The 21,212-nt window shown below is 51.3% G+C and overlaps 1 protein-coding gene across 1 annotated transcript in view; it reads right to left on the bottom strand.

Annotated features, from left to right (window-relative positions):
- Window positions 1-5,098: 5,098 nt before the first annotated feature.
- The window catches only part of SSH2 (slingshot protein phosphatase 2), a 54,099-nt gene continuing 37,985 nt past the window's right edge, over window positions 5,099-21,212 (bottom strand). Inside the window, exons 10-16 of the mRNA XM_026055309.1 lie at window positions 20,854-20,947; window positions 20,603-20,731; window positions 17,898-17,944; window positions 16,418-16,564; window positions 14,031-14,231; window positions 9,497-10,325; window positions 5,099-8,223 (exon numbers count right to left, since the gene is read on the bottom strand). Of these exons, the coding sequence (XP_025911094.1) occupies window positions 6,217-8,223; window positions 9,497-10,325; window positions 14,031-14,231; window positions 16,418-16,564; window positions 17,898-17,944; window positions 20,603-20,731; window positions 20,854-20,947 (3,454 nt within the window). The 3' untranslated portion in view covers window positions 5,099-6,216. The remainder of the gene's footprint in view (window positions 8,224-9,496; window positions 10,326-14,030; window positions 14,232-16,417; window positions 16,565-17,897; window positions 17,945-20,602; window positions 20,732-20,853; window positions 20,948-21,212) is intronic.

Here is a 21,212-nt window from a genome sequence, read left to right as displayed (position 1 = left end):
GCCCCGAGCCCCCGGCACGGTGCGCGAGGGCAGCGCTGGGGGGGCCAGGCAAAGCCCCCCTCTGCCAGGCGTGGGGGGGTTGGGGGGAAGCGAGGCGAGGGCCGGCCCTCAGCGCCCCATCCCGGCTGCACCCCTGGCTGCTGTCACCCCGGGGGCCACCTCTGCCCCGGGTTCGAGCCATGCGGGGGACGGGGCGGCTGGGCATCCTGCAGGGCTGCGACTCCACCGCCCCAGGCTCGGGGCATGGGTGCCCCCTCGCTCCAGGGCCAGCCCGGCCCCACGGAGCCCCTGGCCACGGCCGGCCCCAAGTGCTCCTTTCCCTGCCGTGGGAGCGCAGGAGGCTCCAGGCCCCCCGGAGCGAGGGGGCTGCAGCCCCACAGGGGTGAGCCCACGTCAGCCCCCGGCCCTGCACGGTGGGTCATTACAGATGCAATCACAGGCTGGATTTAGGATTTAGCGCAGCCCAACCACTCCCACAGGGATGCCCTGAGGGGATTAAGGGATCCCAGGGCTCAGGGAGCTGTGGGAGCAGAGCCCTGGTTCCTGGAAAGGCAGCGAGCCCTGGACCCTACAAGGGCACCAAGTGGAGCTGGCCGAGCATTGGCCGAGCCAGGCAGGACAGGGCGCCTGGCAAAAAGGCAGGAAAAAGGTGACAACCTTCCTCGCCCTGCCGAAGGGGCAGCAGGGAGGCGGGGGGCTGCAGAGGCACCCCCAGCCTGCCCCATCCCACCGTGGCCCCGGCTCATCCTGCCTGGTGAGCAYGGGGACAGAGCGAACCCCATGTCCCACGTCCCCTCTCCACACCACGGCCCAGCAAGCAGAGGAAAGACCCCCAAAGCCTTTCCCAGCCCAGGTACAGGGCCTGGTGCTGGGGGCAGCGGGGCTGGATGGAGCATCCCGACCCCTCCATGCCCGCGGCRGCAGTCCTGCACCCCTGTCCGCAAGCCCCGGTGCCTGCTCAGCCCCGACTCGTCCTGCAGGAGCACCGGGACGATGAGTGCGAGCTAAAGGGGCTCTGGCTCCGTACCCCCTTGCTCACAGCCCCTCTGCTCCCCATGGCTGYGTGGGCTGGGGGGGGCCACAGCCCACAGAGCCCTTTGCAATATGGTTTCTTGCCACAACAGGGGACAMAACAGTGCAAAACCAACTCATCTGCGGCGGCTTGTTTCCCAGTGCAGACACTGGCTTGTGCTGCAGCTTGGTGCTTGGATTCAAACCATGCAGACCATGCTGGCTCTGGTACAGGGTCCCTGCTAAAACCTCGCATACACCCTTGAGCTGCTTCCCAAATTCTTCCCAGATTGAGCATGGGACAGCCCCGACACCGGCCTTCCTTCCCACAGCGAGGGCACCGCGGGGCCCGGACACGATCCCTGGCACCTGCCCTGCCACCGCAGCAGGATCTGGGACAGCCTCTCCTCTGGAGCAGCGGCTCCTTGGCCCACGGACAGGAGGTGTCTCGTAACAAGATGGGGCCGTTTATGCTTCTGGGAGGGGACGCAAGCAACAGCGCCGCTCCCAGGCCTCCCGTCCCTGCCCCGCGCTCTGCGAGCAGCCGGAGCATTCGTTGCGCCCAGTCCCATTCCCAAGCAGGAGGCGGCCACACGCGTGTCATCTTCAAAATAAAACTTTATTCATTCAGTACAAGAACATTGAATCTGCACATCAGTGCACAAGTTCACATTTAAAAACAGCTGAGCACATCGGTCATAAAGTCTTTAAGGGAAGAGGGGACGATCCCAGCCACCAAGGAAGATCAAGGAGGGGCAGCAGACAACGGCGCTCCCCTCCCCAGGTTGCAGCTCCACCACCGATGACCCCCAAGGGCTCAGCGGTCCCGCGCGCTGACGGTCTGCGGCCAGACTGCCCAGCCCAGAGCAACCCCTACCAACCAGCGCACGGACGCCACATCTCTAAGAAGGAAAATAGAAAGGCACTGGCACCTGCGTTTGTGCCACCAGAGATGCCTGCGGCACGGCCGGGCCGACCCCACCGCTGGTGGCACTGCCAGAAGGCAGCCGGGATCCCCTGCCCAGGCTGGAGCTCTCCCGCGCCACCGTCTGCCTCCACCACGGCCTTGGGAGTCCATCCCTCGGGGAGAAGCACAGGGCTTCGTGCAGAGCTAGGACCGAATTAAGGCAGGACTCACCACCCCGGGAGCAGGGCACCCCCTGCCCGCCAGGCCGGGAGAGCTGCTGGGCTCTCAGAGCAAACTAGGAGGTGCAGAGGGCCCGGCCGGCAGGGAGACGCGACCCGGCGCCCGTGCCGACTCCTAGCAGCCCCCACCACAGCAACTCGCTCCGTCCCGGCGGCTCCCCTGCAGCCTGGCGGGAGCCCGGGCTGGGACGAGCTACCTTCCACCAGGCCTCTCCCGGCAGAGGAACGCGGAGCTAATCCCTGCGCCAGTTAAAACGCAGGTGAGCCAGAAGCGGCGTCACCTCGCGGCCCTTCTGCCACCCGCTGGGAACATGCCCCCACGAAAGGGCTGAAGGGGGGAGATTTGTACATGTCACAACTTCTCAAGCAGACCGGACACACACACGCACGCACACACACCATTGAGTGCAACAGAACGCAGTGTAAAAACCAGTTTCACGCACACACTATCCGTTTGTGCAAGGCTCACACGTTACAGTACAGCCAGAGATCAGGCGGGCAAGAGGGGAGGCAATGGCTGAGATATTGTACAGGAGTCAATGTAAACAATAAAGCGTCCTCCAAGAGGGCTTTGCAAGAGACCAGAAGAACAGCTGCTTTGTACAAAATGCCCTTAAAACAACACGTTTGTCATAAACCCCTCTATCAGCGAGGCTTGTCAGCTGCTGACCACTTTGGAGATGCTGCTCCTCCCCCTCTGGGGAAGGCGCTGCTCCTCGTGGTGCTCAGCAGGTCACACCAAGCTCTCATGGGATGGCTGCAGGACCAGGAGCGAGCCCGGTTCCCACTGCCCACCCGTGAGCCACCAGCATGGAGAAGGGACCACACTGTCCTCAAGGGGAGAGACTTCTGATCCCGGTGGCTCAGTGGCTCCACTGACCAGACACTTGCCAAGGAGGACCCATAGCCCCCAGAGAGCTGCGTGTGACATCCCTCCAGTCCATTCCCATTTCTGCCATCTAGTTCAGAGCCTCAAGACCTCCAAGGCCTTCATAACTGCCTGCAAAAGAGAACAACCTTCCCTGGCTCCCTCCACAGAGAAAAACCATAGTTGTGCTGGGCCGGAGCCAAGGACAAGGATGCAGCAAAGCACTTCCCCAACGTGGGCCTTTGCTCCAAGGGAGGACAGCCCTTCACTGCAGAAACACTGCTCTCCCCAGCTGAAGCACCTGGGCAGAAGCAGAGTATTGGAAGAAAGCAGCATTTCTGGTCTGCAGGGAAGAGCCTTTCTATGGGGCATTTCCCTTGAGACTGAGCTGGGCAAAAACCTCGTCGTCTTCCTCCTCTCTCTCAAGGAAAAAAAACCATACACAGGGCTTTCCCCTTGCAAGCAGATCATTGCCAAGGGAACATGTTGCAAACCAAGAATGCTCCTGCCAATGCAGAGGGCATGCTTGGTGGCACCCCATCCCTGCCACCCGCAGAGGGGCAGACACCACCGCAGGGTCAGGGACAGCAGGCAACAGCTCTGGTGAGGTCTGGGGGGAGGAGGGGAAGCAAAGACTGAAACTGTCCTACACAAGATGACATGAGCCACTTGGCCTTTCCACACTGCCTGCCCAGCTCCAAGTCAGCTGGAGCTGGCCAGGAGAGGCCAAATGTCTTTCAGTGTCCCAAAGAATGATCTGGTCTCCTGGGCCAGGCTCTATGTGACTTAGGCGACTTTTAGTGACTGAAACTGCCTGGGAGGACATGCTGTTTGACCCAAGATAGTGCCCTGCTGGGCTACTTCAGGCTGTGCTCCAGCCTGCAGCTAGCACAGGTGACAACCTCCCCCCTTCCAGCAGGACTTGAGCTCCTTGGAAGCAGGGGGACAATGCACACATTCTGCTGGAAAAGGCCTGAGATATGCTCGCAGCACCAGGCCAGGTACTGCCCAGCTGTGGGCAGGCAGGCTGCCAGCGCTGGGCTCTGGCAAAGCAGCGTAGGAGGATCCCTAGGAGCTACGGGAGGGCAGCAGAAGTGGGATTCCTCCCTGGGCTCGCATGACTGTGGGACCTGCTAGCATATCCTCTGCCGCTGGATGTGGGCAAGCTGTAGGGTTAAGGATACCCCTTGCCCTTGGAGAGACACATGCTGCTTCCCAATACTCCGCAGTGCTTTGGTGCTGCGCTGCTCTCCAGCTCAAGATGAGCTTGTCCCATCAGTGCCTGCAAGGCTCTGCAGCATCCGTGCCGCTTTCTAGGTACGGCCTGGGCTGCTGCTCCTCCCTCACCACGTCTTCCCCGTGCTGAGCTTTCAGCAGCTGGAGCCATTCTGCATCTTCTGCTTTGCTCCTCCCTGGAGGGCAGGTCTGGGCCAGAGTCAGGCAGCAGCTCAGCCGCGCTGTTTGGTGCCCTGCCACAGACCTGCTGTGGGACTGGAGACAGGACCCAGAGTTCTCCTACAACAGCCAAGCGCCTTTTCCTGTGCCCCCTATAGCAGACATACAATTTGCTGATAGGCACCACTGGAAAAAGAGGAGTCTTGAATTAGCCAAACGCTCTGGAACCATAAATAAGCCAAACCCTGCTGAAATTTGGAGTAGGCCCTTCAAATGCACAACACCACCGTTCTTCAGGGAAGCAAGAACCTGCAGAATGGCTCGGAGCAGCGACGGGGACACCTTTCCACGTCCGACCGGCACTTCTGACACCCAGCGTCAACTGGGGGGAGGCAGGCAGATATGCAGTCACCCTCCCGCAGCGGGGTAACAGGGGTTCATGCAGGACGGGAGGAGAAGGGACACATTTGGCAGAAGCTGGCATCGAGGCTCACTTTTGGAAAGGGAAGACAGCTTACAAAGTCAAATCCACTCCATTCCTGTGGAGATTACAATGAACAGCACTGAGTTTGAGGAAGGTGGTTTTGTTTTCCAGTTTACAGAATGCAGTCTTGCCCTTTTTTTTTTTTTTTTTTTTTTAGAAAAAACAAAACAAAACATAGAAATGACAAAAAAATCTATATAAATACCATATATACAACAATTTAGGAAAAAAAAAAAAAAAAAAAAACTTCCAGAAAAGATCTTCCCTCCGGGTTGAGTGTTAGGAGTGACAGCAGAGAGGACAAAGCTTTGCATTCAGTAGGGAAATGCATCATGTAACAATTATAACAGCCTCTAGGTCTGGAAGCGAACAGAAGTGCCTGTGAGTGGGGCAGAGGGAGGGAGGGAAAGAAACTCAGGCAGCACGAGACAAGAACAGCGTTAGGGTGGAGGGGAGGCAGCAGAAGGGTAGAGAACAGATGATATGGCCATGAACTTGGAAGGCCCACAGCAGTATTCAAGTAATGGAAGGGTTAAAACCCTAAAGATTCATTTGTTTTAAAAGAACACTCTGGTTTTGTGGGTTCTCCTCCTCTCACGTCGCTTTTCCGGCATAATTGAGGACAAACGAACTTGGCGGCTCGCAGAGGAGCTCTGCCCGCGTGGGAGGCTGGTGTTCCACCTCACTACAAAATTCAGGGCTCTGCGAGACAGTGACAGGCCTGTCTGTGGTTTTTAAAGCCTGTCCGCCAGCGTGATTTACTACTGTGCACTCCTTTTGGGGATGCACAAGCAGAACCAAGCCTGGGGGGTTTGTCCTGTAGCAGTTTCCTAAGTGATCTGCCACTGTCATGGAGTTCCAGTTTGTAGAAATAAAAGAAAGGCCAAACAAAGGGATCTTGGCACAGCCTTCACATTTATGTGGGTTCTCACTCCAACAACTGCTCAGCACCATTTCAAGGCATGGGGGAAATTCAAGTTAGAAACTAGGACCTGGTTCTACGCAAAACTCCACCTTGCAGAAGTGATCCAACAGCAATTTTCATTTGCTAAAGGTGTTCTTTTAAAACAAACTAACAAAAAAGAACATTTGAGGTTATCTGAGTTAAAAAAATTAAAAAACAAACAGTCCTGCAGTCAGAGTCACACACAGAAGAACCAACCCACACCTACATGCGCCAGGAACAGTAAAATGACAATATATATAAAATTAACCAATAAAGTGCATGTTCCTTATATATTACACCTGCCCCTTGTGTGAACGCAACAACATGGGTTCTCTTTTGTAAGAAATCACAGCTGAGGGCTCAGAATCACATAGTATTATAGAGTGGATTGGTTGTCCGCTTTTTATCATTGGTCTTTTTGAGTCTCCTCAGAGGGTGAGTTCTACCGTGTTGCTGTCTGGGTGCAACAGCCAGGCTTTGAGCCGGAGACAGGGAGTCCACAACCTGCACCTGCAGCAGTGGAGGACCCTCTTCAGAGCTAGTCCACGTTGGATCCACACTGGGAAACAAACTCTGCTGACTCGAGCCACACTCTTTGGCGTACTGAGCTAACGGTCTCTCCACTGGCTTGCTCTGGGCAATGCACTCTGTCGTTCTTAGCTGTTCTACAAAATGCTTAGTAGGCTTTGGATCCTGAAGGGCTGGCAGAGAGGAATCGCAGTGCTTCTCACATGGGCTTTCTAAGCCCCCCTCCAACATTCCCCCGCAAAAGCTTCGACTGAGTGCGACGCAGGTGAGAAGCACCGGGTTGGTGTTGGAAGAGGCTGATTCTCTCTCAGATAAGTCATCCTTGGAGAGATCTAGGCAGTCTAGCTTGGCTAAGGATGCTGAGCGTTTCATGTGGGACGGCGTGGTGAGCCCCGCATGCCGGATCCGGGCCTCTATTTCCTTTGCCCGCTGCTTGACAAGCCCGGGGTTGTTACTGCGCTCCTCCACGCTGTGGCTGCTGGAGCTGTGGGGGAGGCCGTAGCACAGGAAAGAGATGTCCATAATGCCCACGTTTTCAGTGCGTTGGCTGGGTAAGTCCTCGCTGCTCAGCTGCCTTGAGGTGCCAGCACCCCCTCTGCACAGAGGCTTGCTGCTGTCCCTGCATGGGAGGTTGCCGTCCCCCTCGGTGCTCCAAGGCATGGCTGGCTCATCATCTGTACTTGTGCTCTGTTCAGTGACACCCTCCACCTGAATGACGTACGGGTAGGAAGAGTGATCTAGGCTGGCTGAAGGTGTGCAGGCTACCCGGACAGAGGGGGAAGCAGCACCGAGGTGAACGGATAACCCACCACCTTCTTCGCTAGGGCTTCCTACAGCGAAGGTGGCCTGCTTTTGTACCGCGTGCTCTGGCAGTGAAAGACTAACCAGCGGCAGAGCTTTGAGACAGGTAGGGGCCTTCTCTGAGCACAACGAAGGATTCAAGTTTTCATCTAAAGGAGGGATGGCTGTGGCCAGCCCACCCTGCTCACAGCTAGCGTCAGGGCGCTCAGCAGACTTGAGCATGGGAGTGTACTCAATAATTTCAATTCTCTTTGGGAGGAGGGAGGGCAGAGCTGGCTCTTCTGTGCCATCAAATGAGACCACTGTCCTGCGCTCTTGAGCTGTTACCTCTTGCTCCAGGCTGGGCCCTGCAGGCATGGGCTCGTGGGGAGGAGAGGTGACAGGCACAGAAGGATGTCTGTCTGCAGGCTGCTCTGCCCCGGGAGGCAGCAATTCCTCAGCACCTGGACTCTGCACATTGTCACTTTCCGGAGGCAGCTCCAGGGGTGGCTCCTCATTCTTCCCCCGCGGCAGGAGCTCAGCAGCAGGAAAGTCATTCCTGGAGTTCTTGCGAGTGGGTAAGACGCAGCCCGGGGTGGCATGCTGATGCTCCTGCTCTTGCCTCAAGCGCTCCTCGAACTCCAAGGTGGCCCGCCTGACGGAGCCCGGGCACCACTTTGGCTCAAGACTGACGTTCTGCCCATGAGGCTCTTGCTGCTCCCCTGCAGGGCTGCTTTCCTCCAGGTCCGATTTGCAGGAAGAGAGCTGCAGTGAGGAGCCACCTTCTTGCTCAGCTTGCAGAGTGTCCTCCTCCTTCTCCTGGTATCCAGTACAGGTTCCTTCACTCTGCTCCACCCTCTCTGGTGCCCAGACCACCTCCACCGGCAGCTCATGCACTGTGTTCCTCTTTGGTGTCTGGGTATGGTTGGCTGAACCCTCTTTCTGCTGGGCAGGTCCTGCTCCCTGGTTGATTGATTCAATCTCTGTGATAATTTCCTTCACAGAAATTGCATTTTCTGAGTGGGATCTTGTGAGATGGCCTGTGCTAGGCAGCTCAGGGACCTCCTGCAACACAGAAACAGGGGAGTTACAAAATGGATCAGCTGTGCTGACAAAGAACTAATGGCAGCAGCTTAAAGGAAAGGGGTGCACACCCCTGCAAAGGAAACGCAAAGCGCACGTGCCAATGTGCAGAACTAGATCCCAAGTACAGGGTGAGCACCAACATAACAAGCAATATCATCTCTGAGACTGCATTCAGTGTATTCCAGAGTAGATTTTCACCTAGACTATGATTTAAAAGCCTCTTATTTATTTAGTTGACATGAATTTCAAGGGAAATTTAGTTTTGCTTTTTTTAAAAGGTCCAGTTATCCAAAAACTTCTAATGCTGCTAAAAGAACAGTTTTGAACTGTAAATTTAGAATATTCTGTTTATGCACAAGAGTGAACAGAAATACAGTATAAAGAATGACCAAACGCTGAAATGCTCTAGTTTCCCTAAGGAAAACAGCCAGAGAAGCTCCCCCTGCCAGCACAGACGCTCCTTCTGCCAGATCGCTGGAGATAGTATTGGCCTATTATAATTAGAAGATCCCTGCTGTCTCACATGGAGATAGAAAAGATTCAAGCAAAGCAGTGTGGCATTTCAATAAGAGAGGCTCCCAGAAAATGATGGCCTAGGCCACCATCAGTCCCTGTGAGAGCCCTGCAGGGTGGAAAGCAATTAGAAGAGAAAGGTACCTAAATTCAGGAGGTTATTAAATTCTGTCAAGAACATCTCTGCCCCAGGAGAGAAGTGAACCATGACATCCCTTACTCCAACACCCCAGGCTTGGACCCACTCATTCTCTTCTTTCATCAGTCCCCATCCATCTGTCCCCAATTTGCTATCTCAATGCTGGCACTTTCCAACCAGGAAAGGTACCAGCTTTGCTCCATTATTTGGTGGATTCTTCAAGTCAGATAAATATCTGCACAGGTTCAGGATGTTGGCTAGCCTCTCGTGTTCAGAGTTCAGCTGCGTTAACAGGTCAAGTCCCACCTATCTGCTCTCCTTGTGCAAAACTCAAAAATAAGTTTCTCATGAGAACAGCACAGCAGGTCAGATCAACATTGACTCAGCCAGTGCCCTGTCACTGCCAGCAGCCAGTAAACAGACGTTTAAGGAAAAAGTGCAGAAAAGGGCAAGTATCTAGCAACCTCTCCCCAGAAAACCATCCTGTTCAGTGAAAGACAGAACTGGAAAAGCCCCTGTCCACAGCAATCTCACAGCAAGAAAACTACTGCAGACATATCTGAGCAGCAGTTCCCAAAAAACTGAGCAAACTATTTTAACCTTTTGTTGTTCTTCATCTGTGGAAGAGTCATCTGATGCTTGAGGGGAGTTTCCCCCATCTGCACCTCCATCTGCAGCAGGTGGCACTTCCAGAGTAGACACCTTGGAGATCCCATTCCTTCCACTTCCTTGCTCCTCTGTCTTGGAATGGGAGCAGGTGCGTGACCTGCTCTCCTGCGAAAGCTCCACAAATTTCTCCAAAGCGCTGAAGAAATCAATCCTATCTGTACTGAGGTCTGTCACTTCAGGCTGGGGAACCTGTTGGGGAGTTGGGGAATTCTGGTTTGGGGACTGGGGAAAGTCTTTTAAGCACGAAGTGAATTCTTCCATGGGAAGCAAGTGCACGTTCATATCAGGCTTAAGAGCATCTTTTTCTAAATCATCCACCGTCAAATCAGGAAACTCCGTTATTTCCAAGGGATGCTGGAGTTGCATTAAGGCCTCAGAAGCATGGCAGTTATCAGGGGGGACAGAGTCCACGCAACAACCTACTGGACAGCCATTGATATTGTTTAGGTTCAGCTTGTCCTCCATCTGCTCAGCATGGAAGTCTCTACACGTAAACTCCAGGTGGACCCTTCTCTCTTTCACACATGGCTCCTCAATCATATTTGCATCCTCTGGGAGCTGCTGTTCCCTGTCCAGTTCAGCTGAGTAGACAGGAGACACTGGTTGCTGGTTGTCGTTGGTCTTGGCATCTGAGATCTGGTCAGCAGAGGTGGTGATCTCCTTTTTGTTCAGCTCCAGCCCGGACTTGCAGATGGGTTCATGATGGTCAGATAGGTCACTGTCCGAGTGCGAGCGCCACAGTTTATTATGCCGCTGCTTGCTGTGGGGAAGAAAAGCAAGGGAAAACATTGAGTTGTGTTTTCACACACCAAGGCCAGACCCACCTCGTTGTAAGAGGATGTAGCTTACATGAAAAACAGTGACAAATACTGGAGTCACTGRCTACAACTGCAGCTTAACCTAAACATTTCAGGGCCAAATCTGCTGCTGGAGAACTCGGTCTAATACCATGCCACCTTTCAGCACCTAAATCCCASTGCACTGTTCTGCTCTACATACATGCACATATTCCCCAGGCCTATTTCATCAGCTTACTCCTCAAATGCAATGTTTAACTGACCACAGAATTTGGTCCCTTCTCAGCCAGCACTCATCCATTTTTCAGCAGGTGAGCAATGACCAGRAAGGACAGGGTGCCTGGTCGTGGACATGAGCGGATAGTAAACACTAAATGAAGTCCAATTTCCCCTCCAGCGCAGGGGTAGCCTTGTGGTTCCTTCCTTGAGAAATTTCAGTGATCARTAACTGAGATCTGGCAACCAAAGAGGCCTGTGCGTGCACAGGGGCACACAGGAGACATCCTCTACAGTCAACAAGCAGCCCAAAACACCACCTGCGTTTCACAGAAAGGAAGCTCAAGTTCTCCAGCTCTTGGAAWGCCCCTTTAGGAAGGTCTGAGGAGTCACAAGGCCAACCAACACCAGCGGCATTGCATCATCTTCCTCATCTCCACCTGCCAAAAAAACCCAGCCCACAGTCCCTGGGGTTATGGAGAACAAGGGAGGCAACTTCTGGACAGTGAAGCCATGCTGCTAGACTTGTTTGCAAGGGTTTTGCTGAGTGACCCAGGCCACAGGGCTGTGCTTCCACCGTTTGCCCCTAGGAGGAGAGCAGATACCACAGAAAGGACCTTGAGTCTGCAGGAGGCCTAGCAAAACCTCTCCAGGCCACTGTCAGCGGGAGCAGGTGCTCCCAGACACATCAATTGGCTGCAGTAAGTTAATTAACAGATGCTACTACACTAATCAAAATGCACCAGTTTAGCTGGGGGTGCCCAACAGCCAAGGAAAATACTCCACCTGGAGTTAGCCTTCTAACCCCGTAATCAGCTACAGCCCTCACGTAAGACACGGGGCAGGATCAGGTCCTCTCACAGGAGAGGAGGGTCAACGCTGCAGGCCACATGGCATGGCTCTGGGAGGCACGTGCTCTGTTTCTAATGGATTTCAGAGTCAAACCTAACACTGGCAGCAGGACCAGGCCTGTCCATGAGGCAGGTTGTTGCTGAGGCTCTGGMCAGGAGGTCAAAGATTTCCCATTTCTCTGCTCACGTAACCTGGGGAGAAGTCAATGACGCTTTCAAAGCCTCCATTTCCCCAACTGGGTTTAAAGCCATTCTTCATCCCCTCCCAGACGCACTGTCTGTCTGATGCAATTATGGGCTCAGGAAGGCAGGGACTCTCTGGGGATGTGCTGTGTGTGGCACCACCGCCCCGCACAGGCTCAGCTCTGCTGGGGCYCTCGGCACGCTTTGCTCCGATTGCCGCCGGCAGCGCGGCCACCGCAGCGCCTCCAGCCCTGGCACGGCAACGTCTGAGTCCAGCACTCCGGTGGCACCCAATTCTGAAACGCAGAATCACCCTCCTACACGAACAAGCTGAACTTGCCAAGCATAGCGCTCTGCCTTGGTCTGAGACTCCAAACAGCTGTCCACAACCGCTGGGGCAGGTTAACTGTATTTGGTTAACTTTGAATCTCACACTTCCTCCAATCTTAAAACCTGCAAAAGGTGCTAAAAGCAGCGTCAAGAAACAAGAGCCCGTGTCCCTTCCTAGAGCCCACAGCCATCTCTTGATCTTCCTGCACCGCGTTCCCGGGGCTGGGGAGACCAGCATGCCGCAGCCCAAACACTTTTTTGAGGGGCTGGACCCCAAACAATTTTTTGCTGTAATTTATCCACAATTAAGAAAAGAAACAGGGCTATCTCAGCCCTTCTGTCACTACCCACCGCCAGAGGGAGGGGACAGTTTAACCCCAGGAAGTGTGACAGTCCTGAAGAGCAAAACACACTTGTTGCTGTGACTAAAAGCAGATGGGGGGGTTTTCATTTTACAGATGGAAAACATATCCCAGTTGCTATAACCCCAACACAAAACCGTAACTAGATAGTCCGAGCACATGGCTGCCCTTGCAAACCTTCCCTCTGAAATCTGAGCAGTCACATGAGCATGAATCTGTTGGGGTTTTTGTTTTTGTTTTTTTCTTACCTGTCCTGGAACACTGCAGCAATAAACAAGGCAGCCAGAGGCCAGGGGGCAAAACTAAATCACACGGAGGAGAAAGGGGAGAAAAAGCAGTTTGGAGCCGAGAAAGGACTGGCATAAAGAAAAGGCACCATTTCTGCAGTATACGGAGGCTATTCCTTGCTTCAGTGAAGCTTCGTTTACTGCAGGCTTTTTAGCCCTGCACCCACAGATGTAATGCACTGCTCTTGCATTTTTTAAAGCCTCATGAGTAATCGTGTTTGTGCCATTGTATGGGGACTTTGCAGAGTAGGTCAGGAACAGCAGCGTGCTCAAGCGGGAGAGGAGCCGCGCACCATGTCAACGATGGCAGCAAGAAAAGGTTTACCTCCTGAGAAMAAAATGACTTAGAAAGAAAAAAGCCTTAACCAAAATGTCTGTACAGGCTGGCTTTGCAGGTGTGTCACCAACTACCAGGTGGACAGATTACTTAAATCAATGGCAGGCTTTGAAGGTGTGATATACCAGCTGCTACCAGCCAAGCGCTCTTCACAGGTGTTCACCRACCTGTTGCACAGGATGTTGGCACTGTTTCCCTGTCTGAAAACCTTCTTTTCCTCCATCCAGCTTACCCGAGGGAGATCTAATTTTCCAGTCTGCCTAATGCTGTGTAGCACATCAAACTGGGCAGGTCACTTCTAGCTCAGAGTTATGTGCTGATCCTTATTAACTGGTGCCAGCAGCAGTGTAGCACATTTGGTGCCCCACAAGGCACCAAAGGCTTCAGATTTGCTCAATAACAAAACATGTTAGGATCTGAGACAAAATACTGTAATCTGGAGAAACACAGTATCTCTACCTCTTTCCAGCTGATCACGTGACGACGTTGCTTAACATAGCTTACAAGCAGACTTCTCAGAAATATGCAATATTTATGTCTTTTTTGCTAATCAGGTGATAGGTTTGGGATTACAACACCCTTGCCCATAGCCAGCTCCACACCAGCCTCAGAACTCCAGGCAGGAATAAACACTGCTGTTGCAATGCAGAGGAAACAAGAACATCCTGTCCCCTCCCCAAACACCAGCACTTACAGGAGGATCTAAATAAAACCAGGCCAGCTGCTGAGGAGGAGCATGGTCAACAGGGAACTGTAAGGTTGAGACAGAGGGAAGGGAATTTCTCTGCCAAGTGATGTTACAAGCAATAGGGACATCATTTATCTCTGTTGGAAACTACACAGCTCTGAATACTGCATTTGGATGGTAGTTCATGGGATGCTACTCTCCAAAAAGCAGCCAAATAGCTTCCTAGAAGCTTTTTATTACGCTCATTTTCCCAGGCTCAGCTGAGATAACCCATGAAAACAGAATGTTATCTTCCCCAAGATAATCATGAGCTTACATAATGCAGTGGAAGAAGTTCTAATTAAAATAATGAAATCAATCATTTAAGTATTATGCCTTAAAATGGGTAATCCAGGCCATTTCTCCCAGACTCACCTGGCCAGCAGGATCCCTTGGTATTCCTCTAGCTGCCGCATGAAGCTGGGGTTGGGCTTGGTGACRGTGCGCCGTTCCTTCACGTAGTCATACGCTCTGTCCAGGTTCCAGCCGTACTCCTTCATGGCGTAGGCGATCACGGTGGACGCTGAGCGGCTCACGCCCATCTTGCAGTGCACCAGGCACTTAGAACCATTTTTCCTGAAGAGGGAGAAAGATGAAGAGGATGACTAAATGGAAAACACTGCCTCCGAGAAGCTTAAGAAAACAGCGACTTCTCTACTAAAGCATTAGGAACACATTTTAAGCACTGTGGCCTTGGCTTGCAGTCTCTTGGATGTGATCTAATAATCCAATTTACAAAGCAGAGCAAGACACACAAAGGAAGTGAAGAACAAAATCATGATATTCTTAATAGATTTTGTTACAACAGTTCTTCCAAAGCTTTTATTACAAAGCAGACAAACATCAGTTCTTTGCATAGTTTTATGAAGACTCTGCTAAAGACTAAAGAAGTATCCTTGAACCCAGCCAAAATGGCTCACTGGTATCGAGCAGTATTCCAAACAAAGAGGGCATCTATCACACACAAATGGCTTCACAGTTTAGAAACACATTGCTGGAAGATACTGAGTGGCTCAGGGCAGGCTCTAGCATAGAGATGTTTTTCTAGTGCAAACRGTTTTGGCAAGTGGCTGCACAAGACCAACGCTGCTTTAATACAGTCTTTGAAACCCTGCCTGGCCACCACCCACATCTCTTGTGAGACACCGATAGGTGCAAATCCAGCCAAAAGCCCCATGGGCCAACCTGGCAGATTTTTCGCAATATCACTGTTTCTTAGGACCATCTATAAGAGGAAGGCTCACCCCAGCCCTGTTTATAACAATACTCGGGGTCCTTCCTCTTGGTACCTGTCCCAGTGCAAGTGAGTAGAAAAGATGACCTCCCCACGGCTGGAGGCAAAGGCCTCAAATGACTGCTCCAAATTTTGATCAAGAAACCAGTGCAGCGCTCTGCTGCAACCAGAGGGAAGGTGCCTGCTGATGTTATCCGTTCTCTCTTACCAAAGGCAAAGTAAACAGCGTCCTTGAGTGCAACAAGCAGCTGCTTTGCTTGGGTGAGGCTGGTACAGACAGCGTCTGAAAGGGCAGCCTGCGCTCTGCCCCAAGGAATTCAAAAATATTTGTCTCTCATGAAATACGAGGAGGAAGGCTAGCTGGCTCTTATCTGCGAACTCCGTGCACYGGGCAGCACTGGCACAGAGCAGGCCGAGAGGGTTTTGGTTTGGCTCCTTTAACTTTTTTTTTTTAAAATGCTCGGATAAGGTTTTCTCTACTGCTGGCCATGCGAAGCTCCCCCAGGACAAACTGGGAGGCCGTAGAGCAAACACTGTCATGTGCCTTGACGAGCTCAGACTTCAGCTGCACACAGCTGTCCAAGCCCATCGCTGCATCCACACCCCATACACACAACGAGAGATATATTTACCGTTTGGGGTATACTGTGCTACAGCAGCCTATCACTTGGCAAAAGTCTTCCTTAAAAAATAATCTCTATTCTTCCATCAGGGCAATGATGTCCATGCACTGTTCCCAGTGTGCTGCTCCCCTTCAAGCTTTGGAACTCAAATTAATCAAAACACCAGAATGCTCCCAGGGACCAAAAAAGCCCAAACACAGCAAACAGAGCWAAATACAGTGTACAGTAATTGCCCAATCCAGAAGATTAACTTACACCACCACATACTGCAGTACTGATGTCCAAGTGTTTAATTCCCAATGGGAAATATTCTGGGCAAGAGAATACTTCTGTGGATGACAACACTTCAAAATCCCCATCTAAGGGAATACAATGATGTCTTTTAAGAAAACCATCTTATATACGCAAGATAAGTGTCAAACAACCTGCTCAAGAGAGCCATACTCGATGAAGTCAGCTGTTTGAAGGCTATGAGCAAGAGACGATTGCAAGTACCAGCTATGGTTAAGAGAAGACACGCTTCTACAATGGAAGACTTCAAAGGCAGTGTACGCCAATCTGCTTTTTGACCAGTTTTCCCTTAAGATAACTGCTGAATTGACTGTGGCAAGTAAACTATGAGCTCTCTAGTACAGGAATGATCTCCCCCACGATTCGCCTGGACTGCAACTGGGCAGAACCCCTCATTAGTCCTACCTGCTCCTTATACAAGCACCTATAAGGATAATGATCTGTGGTAGGCAACTCTTTAACACTCAGACACTTACACCTGCAACGCTTACAAAATGAAAATGCCTCGTTCCTAGTTACGCAAGGAGGAAAGCAGCTGAGAAAATCAGTAGGAAAATACTAAATGCTTAGTATATATTTTCTTAATGTGTTTGTTGTGCTCTGAACAGACTTACTTTGCCTTGGAGATGAATTTGTAGGTGTCATTCCAGTAAGCCAGAAGATCTGTTGCTTCTTCATCGTATACCCGAATATTATGATATTCAAAGAGCCCTGGGAAGAAGTTATCTATTTCTCGAGTCACATTCAAAATATACCGCACCCTGCATGGAAACAGAGAGCACATAAAAATGCAGGGTGTGCAGAACACAGTGAGTTCAGAGAGATATCACAGCTGCTAGATAACAGATTGGCAAAACTCAAAGCATTTGAAACCGCAGTCTTGAACATACTTCCTTGGAAATAAGGAGTTAGTGCAAGAAGGTTGTGGCAAAACCAAGCAAAAGGATTTGCTGAGCAATTCAGAGTCTAGCCTATGATAAAAAGGCTTCCATTTGAGTCCCTTCTCAAAGCGCCTTTGTGAATCTCTTCCTGCTGTACACAGGAAGACTGAAGGCACAAGCCTACAAGCAGTATCATAGTTAGGCAAATGTACAAATTAACCACAGAGATGTAACAGACCATCAGCCATTGGGGAGCATTTATTTCTTCTCCCTAAACATTCTGGGAAGGAAACTGCTAAAGAAAGCACAGGCTATCTACCTGCACTACATCTAGTACCCCTAGCCCTGTAGGTTACTTGTTAGATGCTTCTGAACTACATGTGCCGGGATACCAGACAGAACAAGAGCACTGCAGGGGAACAATATCCCTTTTCCCTAGCAGGTAGGAGATTGCTAGCAGTCAAGGGGACCCTATTTAACACAAGGGAACTGCAGTAGACCCTTCGCTGAATGAGGGGAGTCAGTTTTGCTAGGCTCGTTATCCAAGGTGCATAAGTATGCTACCAGTTCAGTTCAGCAGTGATTAGTTTTTTCCATTGTTTTGGCCCAAACAAACTAAACCTGTAAATAATGGTTCAGTTACACAGTCCTTGTACATAGATCCACCTGGCCTAGAAGGAGGATACCCTAACCTTAAGCCTGCAAGATGACAAGGACAGAAGGCAGAGGAACCTATCAGTGCTAAGCCCAAGAGCTACAGGCTTTATTTTGCTGCGTCCCTCTCAAGGGAATAAATGCTCTTTTACACATTTCCCTTCCTGCTGCAATCTAGAGGTCCAGACTCCAAAGTGTCTCTGTAATCCTGAGGCCTCAGTCCAGCACAGCAGGCTTGAGCAAAGGGCACAGAGCCAACTACGCAGCAGTTAAGTAATTGTAGCTTTCTGCTACTTATTGCTACGAGACTGCTGGCTTCCTTTGTTCGCCCAGGGGATGTTAGTCAAGGTCAGGGAACAAGATTCATTTACTTTAGGGTGCCTGTTTGTGGAACGCAGGGTTTGGAAGAAGTGAGGGAGCAGCAGATTGTCAGCTTGTTCAGATCTGCAAGCCCTTTGTACGAGTCAGGTTACACAGCAGCTCCGGGACGGAATTTGTTGCGTAGACAATGAGCGAGGCCAGGCCCTCGCTTTTAAGCTGACGGCCTGAAGCTACTTACCCTCTGTTCTGCAAGTCTTCCAAATTGGAGGCGTTCCACTCCGAGCCCTGTAGGGAAAACATGCAAAAGGACACATCACCCACAAGGAAAGCACAGAGAGACAACCGAACAACTGACGGAGGGAGGGGTTGTCACCAGGGACCGCCCGGAGGAAGCTGCCCAGCCATGTGCTGGAGCGCGAGGGTCTTTCAAGTAAAGGGTATGCAGAAGAGTGGTAACAGGGCTGATGCCTCCATGTTCAGCACCTTATCTCGCTCTATCAAGCAGATCCTTTCCGAAGCAACAGGCAGCTCTGCAAAGACGAGCCCAGCACCGTACCCGGGCACTTCCTGCAATGCGTTGAGAAATCTACTTCAGCAAAGATGAGAGCACTCCACCCTTTCCCTGGAGGCTGCTGCTGCCAGCTCTGCCCCACAGAAGAGAGACCACCTGTGCTTAAAAACCATTCAGGTGCTCTTTATACATGAAACACCCATCTCACACTTCAAAGGCCACAACACTGTAAACTCACTTGAGTTACACCTCTTCACCCCATACTCCAAGTCTGAGTGAGCAGAGAAACAGAKGTGTTCAATCCTGGCTAGCTAACCCTCTCCTCTGCAGACCCACCGGGCCTCTCAGCCAAGCTGCTTGCCCAAATACTTAAGCCCTCATGGAGGAAAGGCAGTCCAGACAAAGGCTTCCTTCAAAAATCAAGGTGCACAAGTTATCTGCTTCCCTGCCTTAAACAGCTCCTAAATGGAAAGACAATTCAGACAGAAGGAGAAAGCAGCTAACAGCAGCACTGCTTGGAGCTGCTCCCACGGCGCAGGCTTTACGCTGCCCCAGGGACAGGAGAGGCACGGCCAGGGCGTACCGGCCCTTGGAGCATACCCACTGCCAGCCTGCAAGCCCAGCCAGCCCAAAGTCAAGAACCTCTCAGCCAGGCACACATCTCGCGGTGTCCACACAGTGATGGGTTGCTGCTTGCCCCAGGAACCATGCACAGGCACCCCGAGTTTGCGATGGGGTCAGCTTCTGCAATCGAAAGAGCTCTGATTTGGGGCAACGCACTTGCACCCATGACAGCACTTGCAGAAAAGTCCTGAGCACACACGGCCTGCACCACGATGTATACACATACCCAGGAAAGGACTGTGTTACTGTTCTGATAGCTACTGGGTATAAGTCTGTTGTCTTTTCCTGACACTTCAGGAATACAAGAAACAAAAAGCATCTGGTTCTTCCCAAATGGAACCATTTCTTAAGAGAAATCATTATAATGAGGACATCATTCAAGGGTTCAGTACAGATGGCGCTCTAAATTTTGAGCAGGGCAAAGGCAAATGTTTCATGCCTTGGCGATCCAGATTTCAATAGAAACCATCGCCTTCAGTAACAGATCAGGTCAGTGCCAGCGAAGTCCAGAGCTGTGCACGATCTGGAGAAGGGATACAGAGCCCTGTTTAGCTATCTTAGCACTCCCTCAGTGGGATCCCACAGGGCTCTTACCTGTATCTGGAAGGAAACAGCCCCATGGCTCCCAGAAAACTCACTGTACAAACTCTGCCTTGCAGTATACAAGCTCCTGAATCAAGTCGCTGCCCCAGCAGCACTGCTCCTCGCCGCAGAGGCCTGCCTTGCAAACGCATCTATTCCACCCCTTAGCCACAGCCCTTCTCTATGGTGCTGCCTGTGAGCCTTCTTTTCATGGTCTTGTCCACATTAACCGTACTCTAAGCCAAGGCTCAAATCTCTGCAGCTTACCAAACTGCCTGTATTGCTTTTGACCAGCGCTGTAAGTCTGTAACACATCTCTCTCTGGAGAACTCCTAGTCTGCACAAAACCATGATGTCGTAGGTACTTTAACTTTTCTGGCTCTACCCCACCACAATTTCCTGGGAGCGCTCACATTAACATACACCATCCCTTTGGAGCCACAGGAACGCACTAAACTTCATGAGACTGGGAGAGGCTGTCTCAGGTTGGACAGACCAGCTGGTCCAAGAGGACTGGCTTCGTTTATAGTTGAGCCAACCTCATAGGCTAGACAGCCCCACAAAACCAGCATCCATTGCTCCAGGGCTGGGAAATCCAGAGGAGAGCTGACTCACTGGAAGGAGGTGGAGTAATCAGACAGGCCCCAGCAGCAATGAAAGGCAACTAAACGAGCAAAACATTAAGGCAATGTAAAGCTTTTGCCTTTTAAGTGGATTATCTCCAGGATTCTTTGTGAAACTCCTCTGTTCCCTTGGACGAAATGAACTTAGTTTTCCACATTGCAGGTAGTGTAATTCCACCTGAATCTTACATAAGCCCCCACAACAGCTCCTTTTTCTTCTTTGCTGCAGTTATGCCCTTCCCAAAGACATATACACTCCAAGATTTTGACATCTGGACAGTCAGAGCTACAAAACTGGTCTTCTGTCAATGGAAACAGCCCTGCAAAGAAATTAAAAAACAAGACCTTCCCCCACCCAGTGATAAGGACTGCAGCTTGGCTAGGACTACAAGGCAAAGTTTAGTACTGCCAAGAAGCCAGGCAGCTCTTGTTCAATAGCACTACTGTCTTCTGTTTTGCTCAAGAGTACACGACCCCAGGATTGGCCAACCTCTCCTTCAGACTTCCTTTAAGTTCCTCAGAGGCCCCTGTGTCAACCAAGACATGGTGAGAAGTGTAAGGTGCATTTACAGGTGTAACCCTTGAATTCACTGTTAAACTCACCAAAAAGACATGATCAAATATCTGAGTGGGGCTGTCCATCTGCCCAAGGATCACTATCATTTCATTGTCAATGAACTCCTTGAACTCCCGCAGGTTACACACCATCTGCATCTCCAGCTCTGTGCGTATCTGAGTGAGGAAAACAAGGAAACCACATGAAGTTTTTTGCTCTAGTGTTTCCTCACAGCATAAAGTATAGAGCTCTCTACTTTGTGCAACAGCACTTCTAGTGCTGCTCTTCCACCACTCACCTCTTTTGACGTGATGTTTTCCAAATCTTTCTGCATCATTATCTCCCTTAACTTGGTCTTAATTAGCCGTTCTGTGCGCTCCCGCTCTGTTGGGCTATCAGAAGGAAGGAACAGAGTCATGGGGAAAGGAAATGAACTGGACTCATGACACTTTTTAAACTGGTATTGTTTAGACTGGATACTCTGCAGAGTCTCAGACACTCATGCTACTTCCCCCAAGCAGCTCCTCAACTGGGAGGAATTCAGGTGACTGTAAAGCCCAGTTTGGATTCCCAGCTGTATGTGAAACAGAGACCAACTGAATGTGCCTAATCCATTGYAGTCATTCAGAGAACCTCTGGTATTTGGTAAAATTTAAA

The sequence above is a fragment of the Apteryx rowi genome, unplaced genomic scaffold (genome assembly GCF_003343035.1).
Source record: "Apteryx rowi isolate R43461 unplaced genomic scaffold, aptRow1 scaffold_99, whole genome shotgun sequence".
Classification (NCBI taxonomy): Eukaryota; Metazoa; Chordata; class Aves; order Apterygiformes; family Apterygidae; genus Apteryx; species Apteryx rowi.
Note: the sequence above shows the minus strand (reverse complement) of the source record. Positions and strands in the feature narration are given on the sequence as shown.